Consider the following 25817-nt stretch of genomic DNA (forward strand, 5'->3'; position numbering starts at 1 on the left):
TCTAGGCTAGTTTTTTAACAGCAGATGGTGCTCTAGACTAGTTTTTGCAAAGCAGATGGCGCTCTAGGCTAGTTCTTAACAGCAGATGGTGCTCTAGGCTAATTTTTAACAACATATGGTGCTCTAGACTAGTTTTTTCACAGCAGATGGCGCTCTAGGCTAGTTTTTAACAGCAGATGGTGCTCTAGACTAGTTTTTGCACAGCAAATGGCGCTCTAGGCTAGTTTTTAACAACAGATGGTGCTCTAGACTAGTTTTTAACAGCAGATGGCGCTCTAGGCTAGTTTTTAACAGCAGATGGCACTCTAAACTAGTTTTTGCACAGCAGATGACGCTCTAGGCTAGTTTTTAACAGCAGATGGTGCTCTAGACTAGTTTTTAACAGCAGATGGCGCTCTAGACTAGTTTTTGTACAGCTGATGGTGCTCTAGGCTAGGCTAATTTTTAAGTTTTCAACAGCAGATGAGACTCTGAGTTAGTTTTTAGGAATGTTTAACAGCAGATTGTGCTCTATACTGTTTTTTAAAACCAGATGGAACTCTAGACTAGTTGTAATCAGCTGACAGCGCTCTAGAATAGTTTTTAACACTTTTGAACAGCAGATGGCACTCTATACTAGTGTTTAACAGCAGACGGCGCTCTAGGTTAGCTTTTAAATTTGTTGTACTCTATGCTAGAGTTTAACAACAAATGTTGCTCTAGGCTAATTTTGAACAGCAGAAAAACTAGTCTAGAGCACTGTCTGGTGTTAAAAACTAGCTTAGAGCGCCATTAGCTGTTAAAAACTAGCCCAGAGAGTGGTTCACTAGCCTAGAATGCCGTCTACAGTAGTGTTATCTACTCTTTAAACTTTCCTAGAGCGCCATCTACTGTTCAAAACGAATCTTAGAATTAATTCAAGAGATAAAAGGTGCTCATTTTCTCAGGAATATTGCAGAATTGATCTCTCGAACTATTGTTTTGCCACAGCTCTAGTGAGTCATACAGAATATTTGGCATTTTGTGAAGAAAATGTTCATCGTCATACCAAAACAACTAGTGTCTTCATTCCAACTTTCCCATTCATTTCATGGAAACCTTCCCAAGATAGAAGGTACGGTGCCATTTTAAGGGCCCTTAAGAGACAGACACTCACTTGGCCATTAAACACAGATTTAATTCCAGACGGCGTGACTGAAATGATCTTTTTATCAGGCATCAGCATCACAACGGGGGACTTCAATTAGAAAAGTAAACAGACGAACTCAGCGGGAATTGTGTGTTTGTTTCAGATGGCGTTACTCTTCCACTCGCAGCCGTTTGCCCTTCAAAATAACATGTGTTGAGTTATTGTAGATACCCCACACATCATCAGCCAAGCTATCTATGTAAGGGAAAGACTTCAGCTGATGGCGCCACATTAGGAGCAGCATGTCGTTTCTGCATTCATTCGCCATATTTATATTCCATATGGCAGGCAAGAGGAGACATGCACATTCATTCCTCTAGTTTAAATGATGCAGCATTGAAATGCACCTCTTTATACTTGGCTTGAAGCATATTTATCGCATATTCATCATGCAACAGGTGTGTTTCCATTCAAAGATGCGAATTAAAGTGATGAGCTGAATAGAAATATAGCATACAATGTTAGTGAATAAATCTAATGAGAAACAAAGGAGAATATAATGATCACGTCCTGCTAAACATGCACAAATATTGCTCTTGATTTAGAGCAGGGGTGCCCAAACTTTTTCTTATGAAGGGACAAAGCATAACTTAATTGAGGGCTGTGGGCCGAAGTTAAATATACCATACTGTATTACATTACATATGCTCATTTGTTTGCTTATTATTTAGAAATAACTAGAAACATATGATTGCTTATTATTAATTTATTGCTTTTTTAACTAGTTTTTAACAGCAGATGGCGCTCTAGGCTAGTTTTTAACAGCAGATGGCGCTCTAGGCAAGTTTTTAACAGCAGATGGCGCTCTAGGCTAGGTTTTAACAGGAGATGGCGCTCTAGGCTAGTTTTTGCACAGCAGATGGCGCTCTAGGCTAGTTTTTAACAGCAGATGGCGCTCTAGGCTAGTTTTTTTTTAAAGCAGATGGCGCTCTAGGCTAATTTTTAACAGCAGATGGTGCTCTAGGCTAGTTTTTAACAGCAGATGGCGCTCTAGGCTAGGTTTTAACAGCAGATGGCGCTCTAGGCTAGTTTTTTTTTTTACAGCAGATGGCGCTCTAGGCTAGTTTTTTTTTTTTACAGCAGATGGCGCTCTAGGCTAGTTTTTAACAGCAGATGGCGCTCTAGGCTAGTTTTTAACAGTAGATGGTGCTCTAGACTAGTTTAAATCAGCGTACAGTGCTCTAGAATTGTTTTTAACACTTTTGAACAGCAGATGGCACTCTATGCTAGTGTTTAACACCAACTTTGGTCTGCGGGTCCTACTTTGGCCATCTCTGCTTTAGAAGAAGCCCCTGTGTTTTTTTTCTTCTCTAATAAATGAGATGCGCCTCAGAAGATACACAAAATGCAATGAACCTGTATTTTTTCTTCTTGGATTAAAATCTCAGTTGCATATTGTTTTGCACATCTTGATGTTTTTATTAAGCGTTTTATATGTGATAGTCCAAAATATGCATCCAGTAGATGGATAGATGGCTACTGTTTGCAATGCATTTTCAATTTAACACTCTGCTATCTTCTAACAAAGCCTATTTTGTCTGTAGAACAACTATTAAAGTCTTTAAATCGGTTCATGTGCATCTTAAATATAAAAATCTCCAAACGTCGTTGATTGCAGAATGTTTTTTACTTAAAGTTCTTGTCCTGTTTCTCATTTAAATATCTAAAAATGCTTAACTCTTATGCTTAAGTCTTTTGTTACACAAAGTGATTTGTTTTTAGAAATAAGTGAGTTTTTTCTTAAAATAAACAAGCAAAATAATCTGCCAATGAGGGAAGTTAAATAATAATATTCCAAACCAAAAGCAAGATGATTGTCCTCCCCCCAGCATTGGCAGATTATTTTGCTCTCTTCATTTTGACTTATTATTTCTGAAAACAACACAATGTTGTGTGCTTGTCTGGAAAATTCTTCTTGATTTAATCATTGTTAGATATTTGGACTAGAATTCAAGACAATAACTCATATTTAGCAGTGAATGTTCTCACAGGATTTCACAAGAGTTGCTTGCTGATTCTGAGTGATTTGTACAAATTCGCTTCACATATGAAAGACCTGCAAGTTTATTTACTAAGGTGAAATGGTTTCCTCTGTTTCCTTTTTGTTTTAAAGCTGAAGGAACCCAAAGGTTTTCATCTGAGCCTCAAAGGCCTCAAAGCACAGAGGAAGAAGAAACCACCAGATTCAGCTGGTAAGTACAAAAACAAAACACACATACAAGATATAGCCTTGTTTTCAGAAATAATGAGTCAAAATGAAGTGCTTATTACTTTAAAACTAGCTAAATAATCTGCCAATAAGGTGAGTAAAATAATCCTGTTTTGTCTTTTTGACCCCTCTGACCCCACTGGCAGATTATTTAGCTTGTTTTAAGGAAAAACTCACTTAATATTGGCAAATTATTTCTTAAAACAAGACATTATGTTTTGCTTGTCAAGAAAAAGCTTCATGATTTGAAAATTTGTAGATATTTGGACTAGAAACAAGACTAAAAATCTAAGTATGAAAAGCACTTATTGCAGTGTGCCCCTGTATACACTTCTGGAGATTGAGAATTATGTACCCAGAGGTACGTATGGCTGCATTTTGTCTTTAAATCAAACGCTACTTGGGGCGTTTGCTTTTCGTGCTACCAGCTGCCCGCTTACCTCCATACAGATGGTGTCATGAGAAATCGAGTCCCCACATGAGAATTGGGTCCGCCTATTGAACCTCGATTTATCCTATTGTTTCACTGGAGTTGTCATGGGTATAGTCTGTAGCACCAGATTATAAAGTGCAATATAACAACTATTAGCTCTGTGAAGTCATATTGTAATTTATATAATGCAAAAAGTGTAATAATGACCATTCTATTTCACCATTATAATGACATTTATAAGCGTGATATAGACACTGATGTATAATTAAAAGGCATGGGTTATGAAATCGAGCATTTATATTTCTGTTTAGTTAGCCTATGTGCTAGCATTATCATACATCTACCGTTAGAATGAAGAACGATTCCAGAAAGCAGGTAAGACAAAAACCAAAAGATTAAATAAAGAAGTAAATAACAGGGCGAGAACGTGGTAACATCTGAAAACATGGTAAAAACCAGGTGAGAACTTTTCTTTTTATGGATTATGGAAGAAGACGAGGGTGGATCAGTCGATTGGTCAGTCAGTTAGTCAGCCGACAGCGGCCTCTGGTGGATTAACGTGAGAACAGCAGGTGCGAATGGCACTCGCGAGAGAAATTTGAGATCTGATAAAGCATACACAGCGCCCTCTGGTGGATTCACGTAAACAAAAACTGCAAAAAAGCATAGCTCCTGGGACGTATTTGGTGTTCTCCAGAAATGTATACGGGGGTACATATTGATAATGAGCCTGGGTTGTCATTGGCAGATTATTTTGCTTGTTTTAAGGAAAAACCGGCTTAATTTTGACTCATTATTTCTGAAAGCAAAACAATAGTTTGTACTTGTCTTGAAAATGCTTCTTAATTTAAGACTTTTAAGATGTTTAGACTAGAAACAAGACACAAACTCTGAATAATCAAAGCATTTTTGCAGGGTAGTCAGTATCAGAGTGTGCAACCCAGACAATACACTGAAATGCACGTGTTACGCTCATATTCCAGCAGACAAAGTCTTTCTGAGGAAGCAGGCACTGTTGCTTGAAGAAGTTCAGAAACTCAACCAGGAGAACGCCGAGCGCTCCAAACCAGCCCAGAATCAAGATGATGACCTGCAGAAATCAGAAGATGCCTCGGTTACTCCACATCTGCAGGACATTATCCTGGAGGAAGCCAAACCGGTGGAAGACGAGCCGAGAAAGAAGACGAAAGTAGAGAAAAAGGTGACTCTGGATCTCAGAGAAGACCAGATGAACATCCCAGAGACGAACACAGAGGAGATCCGAGAAGAAATGAAGAAAGCAGACACTGAGCAAATCCTGCTGAAGACCACAGAAGTGCTCAAAGATCAGAAAACAGACGATACGGAGAGCAAGACGACTACTGAGGGCCCTTCAGAAGCTGATAATATTGACACAAAAGCTACTGAGGGCCCTTCAGAAGATGTTATTACTGACAAAGAGACTATTGAGGGCACTTCAGAAGCTGATATTACTGACACAAAGACTATCGAGGGCCCTTTAGAAGCTGACATTACTGATATAGAGACTACTGAGGGCCCTTCAGAAGCTGATATTACTGACACAGAGCCGCCAACAGCAACTGAGAACTCAGAAATAAGGTGAGCTTAAAGTCTGCATGAACTGTTGTTATTCTGTATTGTAGTTCCTGAGAAACTGAATATTAATGAGAAAAAAAGTGGGCGTGGTTTGTTTTTATCTACTGCAAGCTGATTGGCTGTGGAAAAGTAGGCGTTTCATTCAGAGAGACGAGAAAAGGGTTTTTGGAGTTATTACAATCTAACAGACTCCTCCTCCTCCTCCTCACTATTTCTGTTTGTTGTCATGGCGATGTCAAAACTGACAGTTTGAGGGGCGTGGTTATGTGTTAGCCACACCCAATACCTAACAAAGCCTGATTGACTGCAGTGGAATAGTTTAGTCAACTGACAACAGATCCAGTAATCCTGAGTTTGTTCATCCAGAGTAACAGTACAGGCCTCCTCTGTCGTGTCTGTGTTACAGCAGCGAGTCTGAGCAGGCAGATGAAGTGACGACCAGCAGCAAGCGACGCGTGACGGAGGAAGATCTGGGTTTGGAGGACCATAAAAAGAGTCGCGTTGAGGACGGAGAACAGCAGGAGCCGGAGCCGCCGGAGCCTGAAGATCTGCGCGCTGTGTTTAAAGCCGACGGTGTGGAGATCCAGATCGACTTCAGCAAACTGAAGCAGCAGAGCTTTAAGGATGAAGATGATGAAGATCACGGCGATCACTTCTTCATTGGTGAGATTCTCATTTGAGTCCAATATATATAAGCTTGGCAGGGTGACTTTTAAAATTAGGATAGCAATCTTGCGACATGCCTTAAGGATGCTGGGAATTGTTTTTATATATTGTTGTTACAAGAAAAGACGTTTTTACAAGAAACAAATCTAATTTTAAAGAAAAGATGTAGTTTTAATGACAAAAAATATCTTATTTAATGACATTATTACAAGAAAATTATGTTCAAACTAAATAATTATGTCATTTTAACAACATATTTTATTACAAGTAAAAACATCCTGAAATTACAAGAAAATATGTTGTCTTAATGATGAAATATGTTGTTTTAGCAACGTAATATCTCCTTACTACGAGAGAAGAGGTTGTCTTAACGAGAAAAGATCTTGTTTTAGTGACATATCGTTATTACCAGAAAAGATGTTGTTTCAACAAGAAAATATCTAGTTTTAACGACATAAAATCGCATTATTGTGAAGAAAATGTTTTAAAGAAATAATTGTCGTTTTATTAACAGAAATTTATTTAGAAAAAATTTTGGGTCCCACTTTATATTAAGTGTCCTTAACTACTTTGTACTTACATCAAAAAATAAATACAATGTACTTACTGTGTTCATGAAGTATTTGAGAACACTTGTGGTGCTCTTGAGTTGGGATAGAGGTTGGTTTATGGACAGGTTTGGAGGCATGGGTAGGTTTAAGGGTGGGTTAAGGTGTAAAGGATGGTTGACAGTGTATTTACCAATGTTATTATAGAAGTTAATTACAGATGTAATTACATACATGTATTTAATCAAGCATAAGTACACAGTAAACACATGTATTTACATAACAAGTACATTGTAACAAATAATTAACTCCTGTGTAAGTACATATTAGTTAAGGCCACTTAATATAAAGTGGGACCAAATTTTGTTTTAATGAAATAACTTCTTATTAATATGAGAAAAGCAGCAGTTTTAACAAAAAATTGCAGTTTTATTGACATATTATCTTGTTATTATGAGAAACTTGTAAAAGTAATAGATTACAATCTTGTACTATGTCTTGAAGGTGCTGTATCATTAAATTTATCGTTATTACGAGAAAAGATGTAGTTTAAATGAAATAACATCTCATTATTATGAAAAAATATGGATTTTTAACAGAATAATTATGTTGTTTAATGACTGAGTATTTCATTATTACGAGAAAAGATCTAATTTTAACTGCATCTCATTATTATGAGAAAATATCTCCTTTTAATGTCATAAAATCTTGTTATGAGAATGTCGTTTTAACGAGACAATATCTCGTTTTACACAGCATATTATGTCATTATTACAAGAAAATATGTTTTAGCGAAATAATTATGAAAACAAAACTTAATTTCAACAAAAACATCTCGCAATTATGAGAAAAGATGTTGTTTTAATGAGAAAAGATCTATTTTAACTGCACATCTCATTATTAAAAACATGTTTTTAACAAAAAGAAATATCTTTTACAAATCATCAAATCTGGTAATAACAAGAAAAGATGTTTTCTTAGGGCATGTTCTCCCTGTATTCGCGTGGGTTTCCTCCGGGTGCTCCGGTTTCCCCCACAGTCCAAACACATGCGGTACAGGTGAATTGGGTAGGCTAAATTGTCTGTAGTGTATGAGTGTGTGTGTGAATGTGTGTGTGTGGATGTTTCCCAGAGATGGGTTGGGGCTGGAAGGGTATTCGCTGTGTAAAAACTAGCTGGATAAGTTGGCGGTTCATTCCGCTGTGGGGACCCTGGATTAATAAAGGGACTAAGCCGACAAGAAAATGAATGAATTAATGAATGAATGAATGATGTCATCTTAATGTGAAAATATAAAAAATATGTTTTACACAGCATAATATGTCATTATTACAAGAAAATTTGTTTTAACAAAATCATTATAAACAAAAATTGTCATTTGAACAAAAAAATCTTGTAAGTATGAGAAAAGATGTTGTCTGAAAGAAAAAACTGCATATCTCATTATTAGGACAACATATGTTTTTGACAAAAATAAATCATGTTTTAACTACATTAAATCTCGTTATTATGAGAAAAGACGTACTTTTAACAACAGATTATCTCATTATTATGAGAAAAATTTCATTTTAATAAAAAAATATCTTTTAATTACAAGATAAGATGTCTTAACAACAAAATATCTTGTTTTAACTACATAAAATCTCATTATTACAGAAAAAGATGTCATTTTAACAAGAAAATATCTTATTTTAACAAGAATAAATCTGGTTATTACAAGAAAACATGTCTTATTGAGAAAATATCTTGTTTTAATGACATAAAATCATTTTTTGAGAAGATGTGTTGGTTTAATGAGAGAATATCTTGTTTGAACAACATACATTTTGTTATTATGAGATAAGATGTTGTTTTAACGAGAATATATCTAGTTTTAATGATATAAAAACTGGTTATTGCGAGTAAAAATGTTTATATGAAATAATTATGTAGAAAAAAAACGTCATTTTAGCAAAAAACATCACGTAATTACAAGACGTCTTAACGATTAAATTTATTGCCTTCACGACGACATCTTGTTATTACGAGAAAAGATGTCATTTTTACAACATATTTAAGTGTAAAAAGTAATATGCGTGTTATGAGTATAACTCCCCTGTCTGCTCTGTAACGTTAGTATTGATCGTCCTGTATGTTGTGCTGTCCCGCAGACTGCACACCGCCTCCAGCCGCTCCGTTCAACCACCGCGTGGTGTCCGCAAAACCCCACCAGATCAGCACTTTCTACACCATCAACCAGCAGGAGGTTCTCGGAGGGTAAGGGTTATTTTGTCACCGCTGGAATGATTTCTCAGAACAGAATGTTTTAAATAAATGCAGGCTCTGTCGTCCGCTAATCCCCTCAAAGGCTAATTGCGTAACGCTACAGCCGCTCTCCCTCCACCCATTCATAACTTCAGAGTCGAGCCAGTTATTTATACATGTGAAATGGTAGCTCGGCGGCAGCTGGACGCTAATCACTAGGTGTTAATCTGCCTCTTCACTGGGAATGTTCTTCTTGTTGTTCATAGACTAGTGTCTGATAAATATGACACCGGCTGCTGCATCACCACTGTGTCCCTGCAGTGCTTCCTGCTGTGTCCTTATAAGGTCATTTTGCATAATCAGGTCTCCGGACACTTAAGCCACACTTAAGACGTTTAAATGTCACTGCAGGCCACTAAATGTCAAAGTGAGCGTCTGCAGGATCTCATCTCAGAGCCAGGAGCGCTTTCTTCTCCATCTTAGCTTGAGGACTCAATCCGCTGCTGTTTCTTTACCCCAATTTCAGTTTTACTTCCGTCAATGTATGCACATAACTGATTTCTAATGTACTTTAGTACTAAACGTAAACAGTAGAAGAAAATATATACTTTTATAATAATAAAATTCAAAGTTGTTCATTTATATTTAGCACCATCAGGATCTCCTGTTTCTGAATCAGTAAATGCATTTGTTTATTGAAGACTCCCTGTGAACGAATCATTTTAATTGGTGAGTCACTACCCAGAGAATCACTCTTAATTGGTCATTTGAATCAGTGAGTTCCTACCTACAGACTCACTCTGAACGAATCATTTGAATCAGCGAGTCCCTACCTAGAGACTCACTCTGAACGAATCATTTGAATCAGCGAGTCTCTACCTAGAGACTCACTCTGAACAAATCATTTGAATTGGTAAGTCCTTACCTAGAGAATCACTCTGAACGAATCATTTGAATCAGCAAGTTTCTACATGGAGACTCACTCTTAATTGATCATATGACTCAGTGAGTAGCTTCATGGAGACTCTTTCTGATTTAATCATTTAAGTAAGTGAGTCACTGTCTAGAGAACCATTCTGAATTGGTCATTTGAATCAGTGAGTCTCTACTTGTAGACTCTGAACAGATCATTTGAATCAGTGCGTCTCTACATAGAGAATCACACTGAATTGATCATTTGAATCAGTGAGTTGCTACATGGAGACTCACTCTTAATTGATCATGTGACTCAGTGAGTCACTACATGGAGACTCTTTCTGAATTAATCATTTGAATAAGTGGCTGTTTCTCAATTCCAAGAACGCAGAGAATGGACTTGCGTTCTTGTAGAGTGCGGTCTTGCCAGGTGTCCTCGGAAGAACGAACTCAGGAGAGCGCGAGGGCAGAGAACGCGTCCTTTGTGGAATGGGATGCTGCGTTCTTCCTGATGGTCATGTGACCTTCACGCGTTTTAAATGGAAATTATTTAAACATTACAGCCTTTATACAACGATTTATTGTTTCCCCCCTCTTCAAAATATATACTTTGCATAAAAACATTATAAATATACTCTGCACAATATAAATAAAACACATTTTAATACGAATTTCATCAAACAAACACCCTTAATGTGTTTATTCCTTTATTAAGATGTTCATGTTAATGTTTACTTACACCGTTTCATTTAGGGAAACTCCTGAGGTAAATAAGTGATATCTCTGAACTTTAATAATAAATCTAAATAAAATGCTGCGCTTCCCACCTCAAGTCGCAATGACTTCTGGGACTTCCAGAGCGAGCGCGCTGCTGAAGTCTGCATCGGTGCGTCCTCAATATCAAGAACACATCCGGGAAGTTTCACGCGTCCTCCGTACTTGCGGTCTTGAGTATTGGAACTGAACTCAGGCAGCTGATGATGACGTTTCACGAGAACACGAGGACGCAAGACCGCTGAAGAACGCATATTGAGAAACAGCCAGTGAGTCACTACCTAGAGAACCATTGTGAATTGGTCATTTGAATCAGTGAGTTGCTACACGGAGACTCGCTTCATATTGATCATATGAATCAGTGGAGACTCTGAACAGGTAATTTGAATCAGTAAATTTCTACACAGAGATTCACTCTAAATTGATAATTTAAATCAGTAAGTCGCTACCTAGAGAATAACTCTGAATTGATCATTTGAATCAGTAAGTTGCTACCTAGAGAATAACTCTGAATTGATCATTTGAATCAGTGAGTCACTACCTAAAGAATCACTCTAAACAGGTCATTTGAATCAGCGAGTCGCTACACAGAGACACACTCTGAATAGATCATTTAAATCAGTGAGTCGCTGCCAGGAGAACCATTCTGAATTGGTCATTTGAATCAGTGAGTCGCTACATGGAGACTCACTCTGAATAGATCATTTGAATCAGTGAGTCAGTACACAAAGCCTCACTCTGGAATTAGATGCTGGTTTCTATCTTTGAACTGGTGACTATTTCTCCAGTCCAAACTGTTTTACCTTCACTACATTTTAATATTTAGTCTGGGAGTGTAGTGAAGTAAAAGTTTGCTGATTTTTCTCAGTGCCTTCATGCTTTTTTGGCTGTTTTGCAGGGGGCGATACGGTCAGGTTCATAAATGCATTGAGAATTCCTCTGGACTGACTCTGGCTGCCAAAATCATCAAAGCCAAGAGTCAAAAAGAAAAGGTACAAAGCAATAACCTGCACTTTTATTTGTGTGTGTAAATGTAATATTATTTTTATTTTATATTGCACATTTACTGGTTTAAGTTTACTTTTAATCATGTGACATTATCAACTTACTAACAAGGAAATTAGAAGTAAATATTGCACAGACAGAAAAAGTGTGTAAAGTGTATTATACTGTATCTACAACTCTTAGCTGATGAATGCTCCAGCATACTACAGTAGTAACTATAGTGAACTAATAATTAATACTGTAGTATACTTGAGTTTTTACTACAGTAAACTGAGGTGTATTGAAGTATAATACACCCTATATTTGTAGAAAACTACAGTATTGGGTCATTTGTTTTTAATAATGTTGTTGTGTTACCATAGCAACTGTGGAATCACCATAGCAGATCAATCACTATAGTTGTGTTACCATAACAACTGTAGAATCACCACAACAGATCAGTTACTATAGTTGTTGTGTTACCATAGCAACTGTAGAATCACCACAACAGATCAATTACTATAGTTGTTGTGTTACCATAGCAACTGTAGAATCATCAAAGTAGATTAATTACTATAGTTGTTGTGTTACCATAGCAACTGTAGAATCACCACGACAGATCAATTCAAGTATTCGACTATAGTATGGTTCTAAAACACTACAGTATTTACCATAAATGACTCTAGTATGTGTCATGTGGGTGTGCAAAATATATTTAAAAATATTACATATAACCCTCCCCCCCCCAAATCATCACAAATATGCATATATATATATATATATATATATATATATATATATATATATATATATATATATATATATATATATATATGTTGTAATATATTAGCTATAATGTGATATATATGTTCATGCATCATAGTTTGGGCTCATTGTAAATGTGTTTTGTCTGGCAGGAGGTGGTGAAGAATGAGATCCAGGTAATGAACCAGCTCGACCACGCTAACCTGATCCAGCTCTACGCAGCCTACGAGTCCAGAAATGACATCATCCTCGTGCTGGAATAGTACGTGGTTTTCATTGCTTCATAATTATCGTTAGTTGTGACGGCAAAACTAATCATTTAACTATTGAGTAATATTAACTAGCAGCATTTACTGACTACACTGCTTTCCTTGGAGTGTTTGTCTTGTTTCAAGTCCAAATATCAAACAATTCATAAATCAAGAAGCATTTTCTGGACAAGCACAACATATAGTGTTGTTTTCAGAAATAATGAGTCAAAATCAAGCGAGTTTTTCCTAAACACAAGCAAAATAACCTGACAAATAATCTGCCAATGGGGTTAGCAAGATAATATATAGGATATGTTTTGGTTTTACAATTCTATGATGCATTAATTTAGTTAATTTTATATTGTATTGATTTATTAACTTATTTTTTATTTTATTTAATGTTTTTTGTATTGATTATTTTGATGTGTAGTCTGCAATGCTTATTATTTGTTTATCCAGGACACTCCTAAAACCAAACAACAAATCTCAAGAGGCTTTCCTGCCAAAATATAGGATTAAATAATAAAAAATAAAGACATACACAGATTATTAAATGCATTTTGAGGGTTAAAACGTTGATATTTAATAGTGAGTGTGTCAGTGCTTCAGCTGATGCTTAGAGTCTGTTTGGTGAGTGTACCTGTGTGTGTGTGTCCAGTGTTGATGGAGGCGAGCTCTTCGACAGGATCATTGATGAAAACTACAAGCTGACGGAGCTGGACACAGTGATGTTCATCCGGCAGATCTGCGAAGGCCTGCGCTACATGCACAAAATGTACATCCTCCATCTGGACCTGAAGGTAAAACATGTAACATGCAGTCAAAAACACACACATCTTAAACGAGACCTATTCAGCCCCTTTTTAGAAGAAGTGAAATAAGTCTCTAGAGCTAAGAACAGCGCACAGATAATGTTCTTCAGCTCTCTGAAACTGACCCTTTCAGGCTCTGATCCTGATTGTGGCATTTTGGTGACTGTCGCTTTAAATGCAAATGAGATTGTGCTCTTTTCAGAAGAGGGCGGAGCTACTAATGTGTAAGCATAGTGGCAGATTCAAAAACAAGTCTAACGTCGTATGCTAATGAGGGGGTGATGGGCACTAGTGGGCGGGGCTTTCCCCTCTGATGACACATACTAAGGGAGAATGTCCATCAAAGTGTTTCTGCAGACTGATTTCATCAAGTCTGATTAGAACCAACACAATTAATCCATGTTTGTCATTAGAAGCTTGATATATATTAACACACTGCTGACACACAACAGAGTTTAAACCCTGAATAAAAGTCATTTTTGCATAATAGATGCCCTTTAAAAGTACAGTATGTAGAACTGACTGACTAGTGGAGGAAGGAGGTATTGCAGTCCAAATTCAAAACATTGGAAAGTTGTCGTTTTTTCTTCGACGACAGCTTGACGCACACTCAGGTTGCCAGATTGACGACACAAACAGAAGCGAGCAGGCTGCTGATGATTGAGTCCTGTTCCATGTCCACATCGAAATGCTATTGGCTGTTTTTTAAAAAAGAGGAGGAGCTACACTATGTCCCACCCTCTCTTCATGTATTGGTTGAGATTACGTCAATCATTAAATAAAATACGCATTTCAAAGCACTTCAAGGGGCCTTTAAATATCTGCAAGCATTTATTCAGTTTCCTTCAGCTCAGTCCCTTTATTCATCAGGGGTCCTCACAGCGCAATGACCCGACAACTATTCCAGGATATGTTTAACATAGCAGATGCAGTTCCAGCAGGAACACACACACATTCATTCACACTCATTCACACACACACACACACACACACACGCACACACACACACACACACACACACACACACACACACACACACACACACACACACACAGCTTAGTTGATCAGTTCCCCTTTAGCGCATGTGTTTGGACTGTGGGGGAAACCGGAGCACCCGGAGGAAACCCACGCCAACACGGGGAGAACATGCAAACTCCACACAGAAACACCAACTAACCCAGCTGGGACTTAAACCAGTGACCTTCTTGCTGTGAGGCCACAGTGCTAACCACTGAGTCACCATATAATATGCATTTTTAATGCACATGAAAACATCATGCAATTTTAAGTGTGCCTCACACAGGTGAGTGGGCTTGATAAACCACCTGTAGAAAACACACTCTTTCAACTCTCTGACACTTTAACACACACTTGCACAAGCTTTTGCACCAGACACTTTTTTACAATCACTCCATATCTCAAAAATAAAAAAAACACTGTGCATTTATGAAGTGTGCCTCATACTGGTGAGTAGGTTTGACAAACCACCTGTAGAAACACTTTTCTCTCTCAAAAAAACAAAACAAAACTGGCATTTAATTCTCTGAGCACAAACAGTTCCTTAGTATAATCAGCACTTGTGTGTATTGCTTCTTGTTGAATCACTGAAGTCCTCCTCACATGTGTGTCGCTTTGGTAAAAGCTTCTGTTTATATTTGTAAAGGTCATGTCCTGTGTGTTTGTGTGTGTCCTGCAGCCGGAGAACATTCTGTGTGTGAGCAGAGTCACTAATAAAGTCAAGATCATCGACTTCGGCCTCGCCAGAAAGTAAGTCGCATCTTAAATTAGAGAAGTGCTGGTGTGATGAGTTTCCATTCACTTTGAATGGGTGACGTCAGGCATTGCCGATCTGCATTGTGGATCTGTCGGTGCCGCTTTAGAGGCGTTGCTCGCTGTAGAAGTTGGGACTAGCTCAACTTTTCAAGCACGGACGGAAGCGTCAGCCAATCAGATCGCTGTATGAAAATACACCAGCTAGACAGTGGCCTATTGCTGACTGAATTTCATTGGCTGACGCTGCTATGACAATCGCTTCAGCCCCAACTTCGGACACGCCTTCAGTCAAGCGTTAAAGCTGAAGCCCCGTGTGAATGGGGTGTTACACTTCTCTTACTTGGATTTTTGTCTTGTTTCTAGTCCAAATATCTAAAAAAATCTTAAATCAAGAGAAGTCATTGAAATACGGCTTTATTGAGATGTAATAAATGATGTTTCTGATGTGTAATTGAGGATTATTATCGTCTCTGTCAGGTATCAGCCCAGAGAGAAGTTACGGGTTAATTTCGGCACGCCGGAGTTTCTCTCTCCTGAAGTGGTCAACTATGATTTTGTGTCCTTCAACACAGACATGTGGAGTTTGGGCGTCATCACGTACATGCTGTGAGTCTCGTGTGTGTGTGTGTGTGAGTGGAGGATAGTGAGTAAAATATGTTTATATTGGCTTCAGAGAAGCTTTAAAGCATAAAAAGTAATTTATTTTATGCTTTAAACAATGAACAATACTAATAACAGCATTTATTGTTTACTATTTATTAAATCAATTAATAAATATCAGTTATAAATATATAATAGTATAAAATAAACCTTTTCTCATGCATTAATAAAACTAACATTAGTTAATGCACCGTGAGTTAACATGAACTGAGCTTATTTTCACTTAAAAATGTTAATAAATATGAATAAATCGTGTAATAAATGTGTTATTCATGGTTAGTAAATGCATGATCTAATCTAACCTGATCATTTCTCAGATTGACTAGTAATTTCAGAGTAAATGGGTGTGTTTTTCAGTGTGTGTGTTCTGTGTTTTCTAGTCTCAGCGGTTTGTCGCCGTTCCTCGGGGACGACGATAACGAGACGCTGAACAATATTCTGGCCTGTCAGTGGAACTTCGAGGAGGACGAATTCTCTGAAGTCTCAGCAGAAGCCAAAGATTTCATTTCCAAACTCCTGGTGGTGGATAAAAGGTAAACAGGAGGATAAAACACACATTAAAGGGACGTTTAGCTTTGTTTTTCTGCACTTGATGTGTGGGGAAAGAGTTGAGAAAGAGTCAAAGCAAAAACATTGTTTATTATAAATAGTGTAGATATTTATAAAGGTCAGCACAAGTTTGATAAATGCAGAGCCTAAAATATGAACAAAATGTGAGTATTGTATGTGAAACAGCATTACCTTTTATATTAATTCAATCACGTACTACATGCATTTAAAAATACATAAAACTGTTGTCAATAAAAGGGAGCGTTAGAAGAGTTTTGACATTCAAAAGCAAAGAAAAATATATGCAAAAAAAAAATATATAATATATATATTGTATTATATAATATAATGTATTAATTTTATTGTTCTCAAAACAAACATTTCTGTAATAAAATAGGTTATAATAATATGTTTATATAAAATGTATTAAAATGTTTATATTTTTGTATTATTATTATTATTATTATTATTATTATATAAAAGATAATTACGACTGTAGCTTTAGTGTTAATTCTTCAACTTAAATTTTATTTTTTATTTTTATTATTATTATTATTATTATTATTATTTTTATTCTATAAGAACATTTTTTGTTATTTTAATATGCATATTTTTTGTCTTTGTAAAAACTATTACATTTTTAAAACATTTTCCTTGTAAAAAAACTATGAATATTCCAGTAAAAAAAAAATGCTTGTAAATAAATTAATGTGTTTTTTAATATTATTATATAAATGGCAAAATTACTATTAAATATATATTATTATTTCGACATTTATACAATTATTTTACTATTTATATAATAATTTTTCATTTTAGAAACCAAGTATTTAAATAAACAATTGTTTCTGTGATAAACAATAGTTTTAAATAAATTTGTACATTTTTTTGTAATATTATTACATAAATTGCAATTACAATGATTTTAACATTGATAAAATAATTTTACTATTTACATAATAATTTTGACAAAATTTTTTTACAAACAATTATTTCTGCATTAAAAATAGATTTAAATGAGTTAATATGTTTATTTTTGTCATATTATTATAGAAATGGCAATTACTATTTGTATACTTTAGAGTTACAGTGTTGTTCTCTTTCTCTTTTTTATTTGTTATTATATTACAAAATAATAATAATAATAATAATAATAATAATAATACTACTAATAAATATATAATAATAATAATAAATTAATAATTATAATGATAATAAACAATAATATATAAATAATAAATAAATAAATAAATATTATTATTATTTTTACCAATTTCTGTTTGTTTTTTAATGAAATAATACACATATGGAAAAAGTTGCAAGTCTTTCTGATGTAGTGATGTATAGTCCAGTATAGGGGTGTTCCATGTCTTGTTTCTGTGCGTGTGTGTGTGTGTGTGTGTGTAGTTGGAGAATCGGAGCGACAGAAGCACTCAGGCACCCGTGGCTGTCAGACGCAGCGGTTCACTTCCGTCTGCATGAAAGGGTAAAACTTTATACATTAAATTATATCTCATCACACAGAGTTCATGCAGTATCTCTCAGCTAACACATTTATTTGTTTTTTTAAATAAAAGTTGCTTGTTTGGTTTTGTTATACAGAAAAATAAGTGCCGCTCGCGCAGAAACTCCTGTCTGCCTCCACCAGAGAGTTAATGTAAGTCCACCGTCGATCAGTAATAATCTTTATAATCAAGTCAGGTCAAGTCGAGCTTTATTGTCATCCTGCTGCATGTGTGGACATTTAGAGGAATGAAATGTCGTGTCTCGAAGGACATCGGTGTTACATAAATTAATCATAAATACAAACACAACACTGGATATAAGAGCTATTTTAAAAACTAACTATGCATTACTAACATATACTCTAAAATACTGGACTATACACATAAGACAGACGATACAAGTACTTTTATTTACTAAACTATATTTACCATTATTATATTATGTTACTATAGTTGCCATTTTCACACACACACACATTTTAAGTGTGTGTGAGCTTTATTGTTGAATGTTTTCTGTATATATATATAAATGAAAAAAAGCAGTGATAATATTAATAACACAATATTAAAATTAAATATAAATTTTTAACATTATATAAAAAACTGTATAATATCATAACATTTGATAATTTTCTTAGCATTTTCATGTCATAAACTGATAAGAATAATCTTGATAATTTGTTTATTATTTTTAAAATTTTCAGTTCATAAAAATGATAATATTAATAAATGTGACAACTTGTGGGTCATTAATTATTATATTAAATATTCATACCATTACATCTTTAGCGGTATAATTTCAGTTTTATTTCTTTATTGTCTTGAAGTCTAATAATATGAATATGAATGATATTATTATTATTATTATTATTATTATTATTATTATTATTATCATTAATAATAATAATAATAATAATAATAATAAGAAGAAGAATAAGAATAAAATAATAATAATAAAATATAATAAAATAATAATAATAAAATATGATAATAACAATAATAATAATAATAATAATAATAATAATAATAAATATCTAATAATAATAATAATAATAATAATAATAATAATATAATAATAATAATAATAATAATAATAATAATAATAATAATAAACACTTTTTTCTCTATTTTCTGTTTCAGAGGGACCAAGTCTGAGGATTACTGGACATTATATTATATACAGATATATTTCATAAACTGCATTTTCACAGTTTGTTAACGTGTTGTTAGTTGATATTTATTCAGTTATTTACACTGCAAAACATGCTTTTCTTACATTCTTCTGTCTTGTTTCTAAATCTTAAATTTATAAGCATTTCATTTTATAATAGCAAAATATTGTGTTGTTTTTAGAAATAATGAGTTTTTGTTAAAAATGAGCACAATCATCTTATTTCAAAGTTACTTATTGATTGGCAGATTATTTTTTCTTTCAAGAGTTCCCACAGATATTGCTTGATAATATTCGGAGAAGGAAGATGAGGGAGCCGTTTTAGGCAGGCTATTTATTGTGAGTTTGGAATAATCTCCTCTGGAAAATAGTTAGTGAAACCTCACTTGTTTTAAAGAAAAACTCTCCTAACTCTGACTCATCATTTCTGAAAACAACACAATATTTGGTGCTTGTCCAGAAAATGCTTCCTGATTTAAGAGTTTTTAGATATTTGGACTAAAAACAAGACAAAAGCTCTAAGAAAGAAAAGCATTTTGCAGAGAATAAAGCATGAGGAATCTGACATGAAGACATTACTTCAGAGAAAAAAAAACAAATGCACATACTTGAACCATAAATCAGCTCAAATAATCACTTAAACATCATATTAAAGCCATATACAGATATTTCAGCTCTACGCAAACTCTCGTATTCATATCTTGTGAATTTCAGCAGTTTACATCAACGTTTTACCTCTGCTTCTCAACACAATCTACAATAATGCTTCAGGATGATGTTTCTATTCTGATTACGTCATTATTTTTACATGCATTAATGTGTTCCCCTTCAATCTCAACTGTGTTTGAATTCATCTGTGCAACATTTTAGGAACAGAAGAGAGTAAAGACGTCAGAGTAAAATTAAAGAACATTAATGAATCCTACATTAAGGAAAAGTGCTGTGCTATTGATTTTCAAGCCTCTTCAGTATTAAACTGATCCTCGAATATGTAGTATTATATGTGAATTACTCAGTAATATGAGAGATTATCCACTCGACTGTTGTCATGAATGTTGTTTTTATGTGTCTGCAAGAATGTAAAGGGATTCAAGGTGTGATTTTGATGGAAAACTTAAAAACAATGGTGTTAAATCTCAAATATACCAATGTTTGTTTGTGTTTTCACTGTTTTGATTGTATGACTTTGCATTATATGCACTTTAGGAGATTATTGGATCGGATTTCTGTATCAATGTTTTCAGTTTTAGAGACTGTGTTTTATATGTTAATAATGTCTTTTTCATGTAGTCGTAAATGAAAACAATGTAGAATATAGGAGAATATAAAAATAAAAGAGACGTCTTACATTTATTTTCCTGTATTTGGTTGTTCTTGCCACAAAAACACAACTCACACATCTGACTTAAGATTTCAAATGTTACAGACATCATGATGATAATAATTCATTCATTCATTTTCTTGTCGGCTTAGTCCCTTTATTAATCTGGGGTGGCCACAGCGGAATGAACCGCCAACTTATTCAGCACATTTTTATGTAGTGGATGCCTTTCCAGCCGCAACCCATCTCTGGGAAACATCCACACACACATTCACACACACACTCATACACTACAGACAATTTAGCCTACCAAATTCCCCTATAGCGCATGTGTTTGGACTGTGGGGGAAACCGGAGCACCCGGAGGAAACCCACGCCAACACAGAAAGAACATGCAAACTCCACACAGAAACGCTAACTGAGCCGAGGATCGAACCAGCGACCTTCTTGCTGGCCAGTACACTTTACCTCTTGCCTGGAGGAGGTAAAGGCATGGCTTTCTGAACATTTTTTATTTTTAAATGAGGAGAAAACAGAGGTCATTATTTTTGATCCTATAATGATTTATCTGACTGTAAATGCCCTATAGTTGCCCGAATATACTAAAAGACAGAGATGCTGGATTTGATGGCTATTATTAGTAGAAATAGACAGAAATGATGCAACAGTGTAAAAGAGTGTAATACAAATAAAAGCTCAACTTACTAAAGATCTGTGAAGATGAGCTTGTAGATGAGTTTCAGCAGTCTGGAGTGATGATGAAGCAGAACTACGGTCATCTGTGTGTGTGTGAGGGAGAGAGAGAGAGTTCAAAATCTAAATGTTTTATTGGCATGACTGCAGATTACATCAACAATAGTCATTTTTAATGCGTGTTTGTTTTGAGTGTGCATGTGTGTTTGAGTGAGTGTGTGTCCAGTAGAGGGCAGCACAGACTCTTCAGTGCTCCTGTCTTCATCTGAAACTCCTCATGTCAGCATCAGCTCATCGTTTCCTTTTGGCATCAACAACATGAAAGCATGGATCATCCTGCCTTGTATCAGCGGTTCAGGCTGGTGGTGGTGGTGTAATGGTGTGGGGGAGATTTTCTTTGGGTCCATTAGTACCAATTGAGCATCAACGCCACAGCCTACCTGAGTATTGCTGCTGACCATGTCCATCCCTTTATGAGCACAGTGTCTCCATCTTCTGATGGCTACTTCCAGCAGGATAACGCAGCATGTCATAAAGCTCAATCATCTCAGACTGGTGAACATGACGATGAGTTCACTGTACTCAAATGGCCTCCACGGTCACCAGAGCTCAATCCAATAGAGCAGCTTTGGGATGTGGTGGAACGGGAGATTGGCATCATGGATGTGCAGCCGACAAATCTGCAGCAACTGTGTGATGCTATCATGACAATATGGAGCAAAACCTCTGAGGAATATTTCCAGTAGCTTGTTGAATCTACGCCATAAAGGATTAAAGTAGTTCTGAAGGCAAAAGAGGTCCAACCTGCTATTAGTGAGGTGTACCTAATAAAGTGGCCAGTGAGTGTGTGTACATTGTACCAAAGTACAAACAAATAATAGTATAATAAATAAATAGTGGTCTATATAGTAAACAACATTTTTACTTTGTGTGAATGTAACATTTTAAATCTTAACCACAATAAATCCATATAAAATTGTAAACTTTGAATGAAACTACACTGTTTTTCAGTAATAAATTACAGTATTTTTTATGGGTCCAAATCATAACTATATTTTCTTTTTAAGGAAAAAAAGGTAAATCTAAAAATCTACATTGTACTAAAGTAAAAATAAAATAGTAATAGTCTATAGAGTAAACAACATCTTTACTTTGTTTGAATGTTTAAATCTTGAAGACAATAAATACATTTAATTTAAATTCAATTAAATCCCAAAAAATGTAACACAAATTGAACAACACTTCTAAATTTAGCTCTAACAGTGTTTTTTAATAATGTTTCTTCAAAGTATAGTTTTTTCCGCAGTGTACCCAGCTCTGGTGATGGATGTGCAGAGTCACAGATCTCAGGCCTGTGTTCCATCCGACTCCCCCAATAACCACAGCAAAACCAGCCAAAAAAAAATAGCATCCGCGACACCCAGAGCGCCAACACTCCGCCGATATTATGCTGTGAAACGTTCCCACGAAACATGCTGTTACAGAGCGAGCAGACTGAGAAAAAAGGCAAGTGTTGGAGGATTGGGTGGTCGGAGAGACGAAGGCCATATTCATGTACAGCAGAACAGACGGATTGATTTCACGTGACACTCGGTGCTGTATGCGAACAGCCAGAACAGCGGAGGAGCTCATACATCATCTATTATACGTTTATTATTACAGTGAGTGTAGATCAGAATCCTGGAGCTGTCTGTCACTTTATATCTAACTCCTTTTGCGTCTGATCATTTTAAATAAACATCAATTTTATAATGTCTGTGTCTGATCATTTTTGATGAGTAATGTCTATTTTATAACGTCTTTTGTGTTTGATCATTTTAAGTATCTGTTTTATAATGTTTGTGTCTGATAATTTTAGACAAATAACCTATATTTTATAATGCTCTGTTATTTTAGACAAGTAACGTTTATTTTATAATATTTGATAGGTTTAAAATGTTATAATCTTTGGTGTCTGATAATTTTAACGTGTATTTTATGACTTTTTTTGTCTGATTGTTTTACACTAATATCTATTTTATAATGTTTGTCTGATTATTTTAGACTACATCTATTTATTAATGGTTAATTTTAAATTAGTAATATCTGTGTTATAAAGTTTGTGTCTGATCATTTTAGACAAGTAACATCTATCTTATAATGTTTGTGCGTGCTAATTTTAGACAACTAACGACTATTTTATAACGTCTTTTGTATCTGATAGTTTTAGAAGAGTAATGTATATTTTATAATGATTGTGTCTGATAATTTTAGACGAGTGACGTCTAATTTATAATGTTTGTGTCTGATAATTTTAGACAAGTAACGCCTGTTTTATAACATCTTTTGTGTATGATTTTTTTGACAAGTAACGTCCATTTAATACTGTCTGATCATTTTCTATGAGTAACATCTGTTTTATGTTTGTGTCTCTGATAATTTTAGACAAGTAATGACTATTTTATAATGTCTTTTGTGTCTGATAATTTTAGACGAGTAACGTCTATTTTATAATGTTTTTGTCTGATAATTTTAGACGAGTAATGCCTGTTTTATAACACCTTTTGTTTATGATTTTTTTGACTAGTAACGTCTATTTTATAATGTCTGATCATTTGACAAGTAACATCTGTATTATGTTTGTGTCTGATCATTTTAGACAAGTAACGTCTGTTTTCTAATAATGGTCTGATAATTTTAGACAAGTAATGACTATTTTATAATGTTTTGTGTCTGATAATTTTAGACATGTGTTGTCTATTTTATGATGTTTGTGTCTGATAATTTTAGACAAGTAACGTCTGTTTTCTAATAATGGTCTGATAATTTTAGACAAGTAATGACTATTTTATAACGTCTTTTGTATCTGATCATTTTAGACAACATTCATTTCATAATGTCTTAATTGTCTGATAATTTTAGTCCAAGCATCTATTTTATAATTTTAGGGTCTAATAATTTAAACAAGTAACATCTAATTTATAATGTTTGGTTGTGTCTGATAATTTTTGACGAGTAATGTCTTTTATAATGTTTGTGTCTGATAATATTAGACAAGTAATGACCATTTTAAAATGTTTGTGTCTGATAATTTAAGGCTAGTATTTTATAACATTGTTTATGTTTAATAATTTTAGACAAGTAAAGTCTATTTTATAACGCCTAGTGTCTGATCTGATCATTTAAGGCAAGTAGCACCTGTTTCATAATGTCTGTGTCTGATCATTTTTGACGAGTAATGCCTATTTTATAACGTCTTTATGTCTGATATTTTTGAACAAGTAATGACTATTTTATAATGTTTGTCTAATAATTTTGGATAAGTAATATCTACTTTATAATGTTTGTGTCTGATAATTTTAGACAAGTAACGACTATTTTATAACGTCTTTTGCATTAGATCATATTATAGTAACGTCTATTTATTATAACCTCTTTTATGTCTGATAATTTTAGATAAGCAATGTTTATTTAATAATGTCTTTTGTGTCTGATAATTTTAAACAAATTACGTCTATTTTATAACGTTTTTTTCGTCTGATATTTTTATTTACTATTACGTCTTTTGTGTTACTTTTATAAAATGATCAGATGAAATATTATCAATACACATTATATCTGATCAATAATCAGTTTTTTTACTCAATATTATTATTTCTCCCAGTTGTCAGATTATTCAGCTTGTTTTAAGGTAAAACTGACTTTATTTTGACTCATTATTTCAGAAACAAAGCAATATTTTGTGATTGTCTATACTTCTTGATTTCAGAGTTTGTAGATATTTGCTCTGAAAACAAGACACAGACTCTGAGTAGGAGAATGATTATTGACAGTGTTTGAGTCTCATTATCTGGAGCTGTTGTGCTGTATTTTCATTGCTCTGGACTCTTCCAACTATTGCTCAGACAGGGAAAACAACAGGAAGGCTGAAGCTTGACGGCCTATTCTTTCAGATGGACGCTCAGTCTGAAGGAGACGTTTATGTGTCGCTCCAGCCTGCTGATTTACTGTACGCGTGATTTATTTGTTCATAATTTCCCCCGCTCAGCGTCAGCTTTATTTTATACCCCGGAGGTGTGTTGCTGTGTGTTCAGGCTTGTCTTTAATGCTGCACATCGCTGGATTTTGGCATGGGGATGTGAAATATGATGCACATAAAGAACACGTCTGTGGTCATTGTGTTACTTGTGGCTTTCATGATTTCTTATCACGCTTCACTCCAGCTGACGTGAGTGTGTGTGTGTGTGTGTGTGTGATTCTGTGCTTTTACGTTTAATTTGCTGTACTCGCGTCTACACTTTGAAAACTGCTGGGTTGTTTTAGGCTGATGTTGGGTCAAGCATTGATGAACTCAGTGTTGGGTTAATTATGTGTGTTCTATTTAAACGACTCCTTTTGTCCATGTTTGACTCAATGTTGGGTTCATATTTGCAGGTAAAGTTATTTTCCAGTTTTCAGCCCCGTGATTGGGCTTGTACAATTATGAGTGTGTGTGTGTGTGTGTGTGTGTGTGTTTGTTGATGAGTGTGTGTGTGTGAGAAGTGTATTGATGAGTGTGTGTGTGTGTGTGTTTGAGCAGTGTATTGATGAGTGTGTGTGTGTGTGTGTGTGTTTGAGCAGTGTATTGATGAGTGTGTGTGTGTGTGTGTGTGTGTTTGAGCAGTGTATCGATGAGTGTGTGTGTGTGTGTGTGAGCGATGTATCGTTGTGTGTGAGTGTATGTGTGTGTGAGCCATGTATTGATGAGTGTGTGTGTGTGTGTGTGAGAGAGCAGTGTATAGATGAGTGTGTGTGTGTGTGT

General features: G+C 34.9%; 1 protein-coding gene and 1 long non-coding RNA gene across 18 annotated transcripts in view; one reads left to right on the top strand and one right to left on the bottom strand.

The window, feature by feature from the left end:
• mylk4a (myosin light chain kinase family, member 4a) overlaps window positions 1-20376 on the top strand; it is a 44024-nt gene extending 23648 nt beyond the window's left edge. For 4 of the 15 annotated variants that reach the window (XM_087240253.1, XM_087240255.1, XM_087240256.1 and 1 more), the window contains 13 exons: window positions 3282-3360; window positions 4794-5409; window positions 5813-6069; window positions 8771-8876; window positions 11452-11545; window positions 12455-12564; window positions 13212-13353; window positions 15062-15132; window positions 15616-15744; window positions 16179-16331; window positions 17755-17833; window positions 17950-18004; window positions 18993-20376. In XM_087240253.1, the coding sequence (XP_087096379.1) occupies window positions 3282-3360; window positions 4794-5409; window positions 5813-6069; window positions 8771-8876; window positions 11452-11545; window positions 12455-12564; window positions 13212-13353; window positions 15062-15132; window positions 15616-15744; window positions 16179-16331; window positions 17755-17833; window positions 17950-18003 (1890 nt within the window). In that variant the 3' untranslated portion in view covers window position 18004; window positions 18993-20376. Of the gene's footprint in view, window positions 1-3281; window positions 3361-4793; window positions 5410-5812; window positions 6434-8770; window positions 8877-11451; window positions 11546-12454; window positions 12565-13211; window positions 14361-14420; window positions 15133-15615; window positions 15745-16178; window positions 16332-17754; window positions 17834-17949; window positions 18005-18992 lie in introns of those variants that run through there. The other 11 variants (XM_087240260.1, XM_087240259.1, XM_087240258.1 and 8 more) reach the window with 5 other exon arrangements.
• Window positions 12961-25817, bottom strand: part of LOC147836973 (uncharacterized) — a 307385-nt gene continuing 294528 nt past the window's right edge. For 2 of the 3 annotated variants that reach the window (XR_015478067.1, XR_015478066.1), the window contains exons 9-10: window positions 21050-21123; window positions 13208-13347 (exon numbers count right to left, since the gene is read on the bottom strand). This is a non-coding gene — a long non-coding RNA (uncharacterized LOC147836973). Of the gene's footprint in view, window positions 13348-21049; window positions 21124-25817 lie in introns of all 3 variants that reach the window. The other variant, XR_015478072.2, reaches the window with a different exon arrangement.

The sequence above is a fragment of the Danio rerio genome, chromosome 2 (genome assembly GCF_052040795.2).
Source record: "Danio rerio strain M-AB ecotype USA chromosome 2, GRCz13ab, whole genome shotgun sequence".
NCBI classification, from domain to species: Eukaryota; Metazoa; Chordata; class Actinopteri; order Cypriniformes; family Danionidae; genus Danio; species Danio rerio.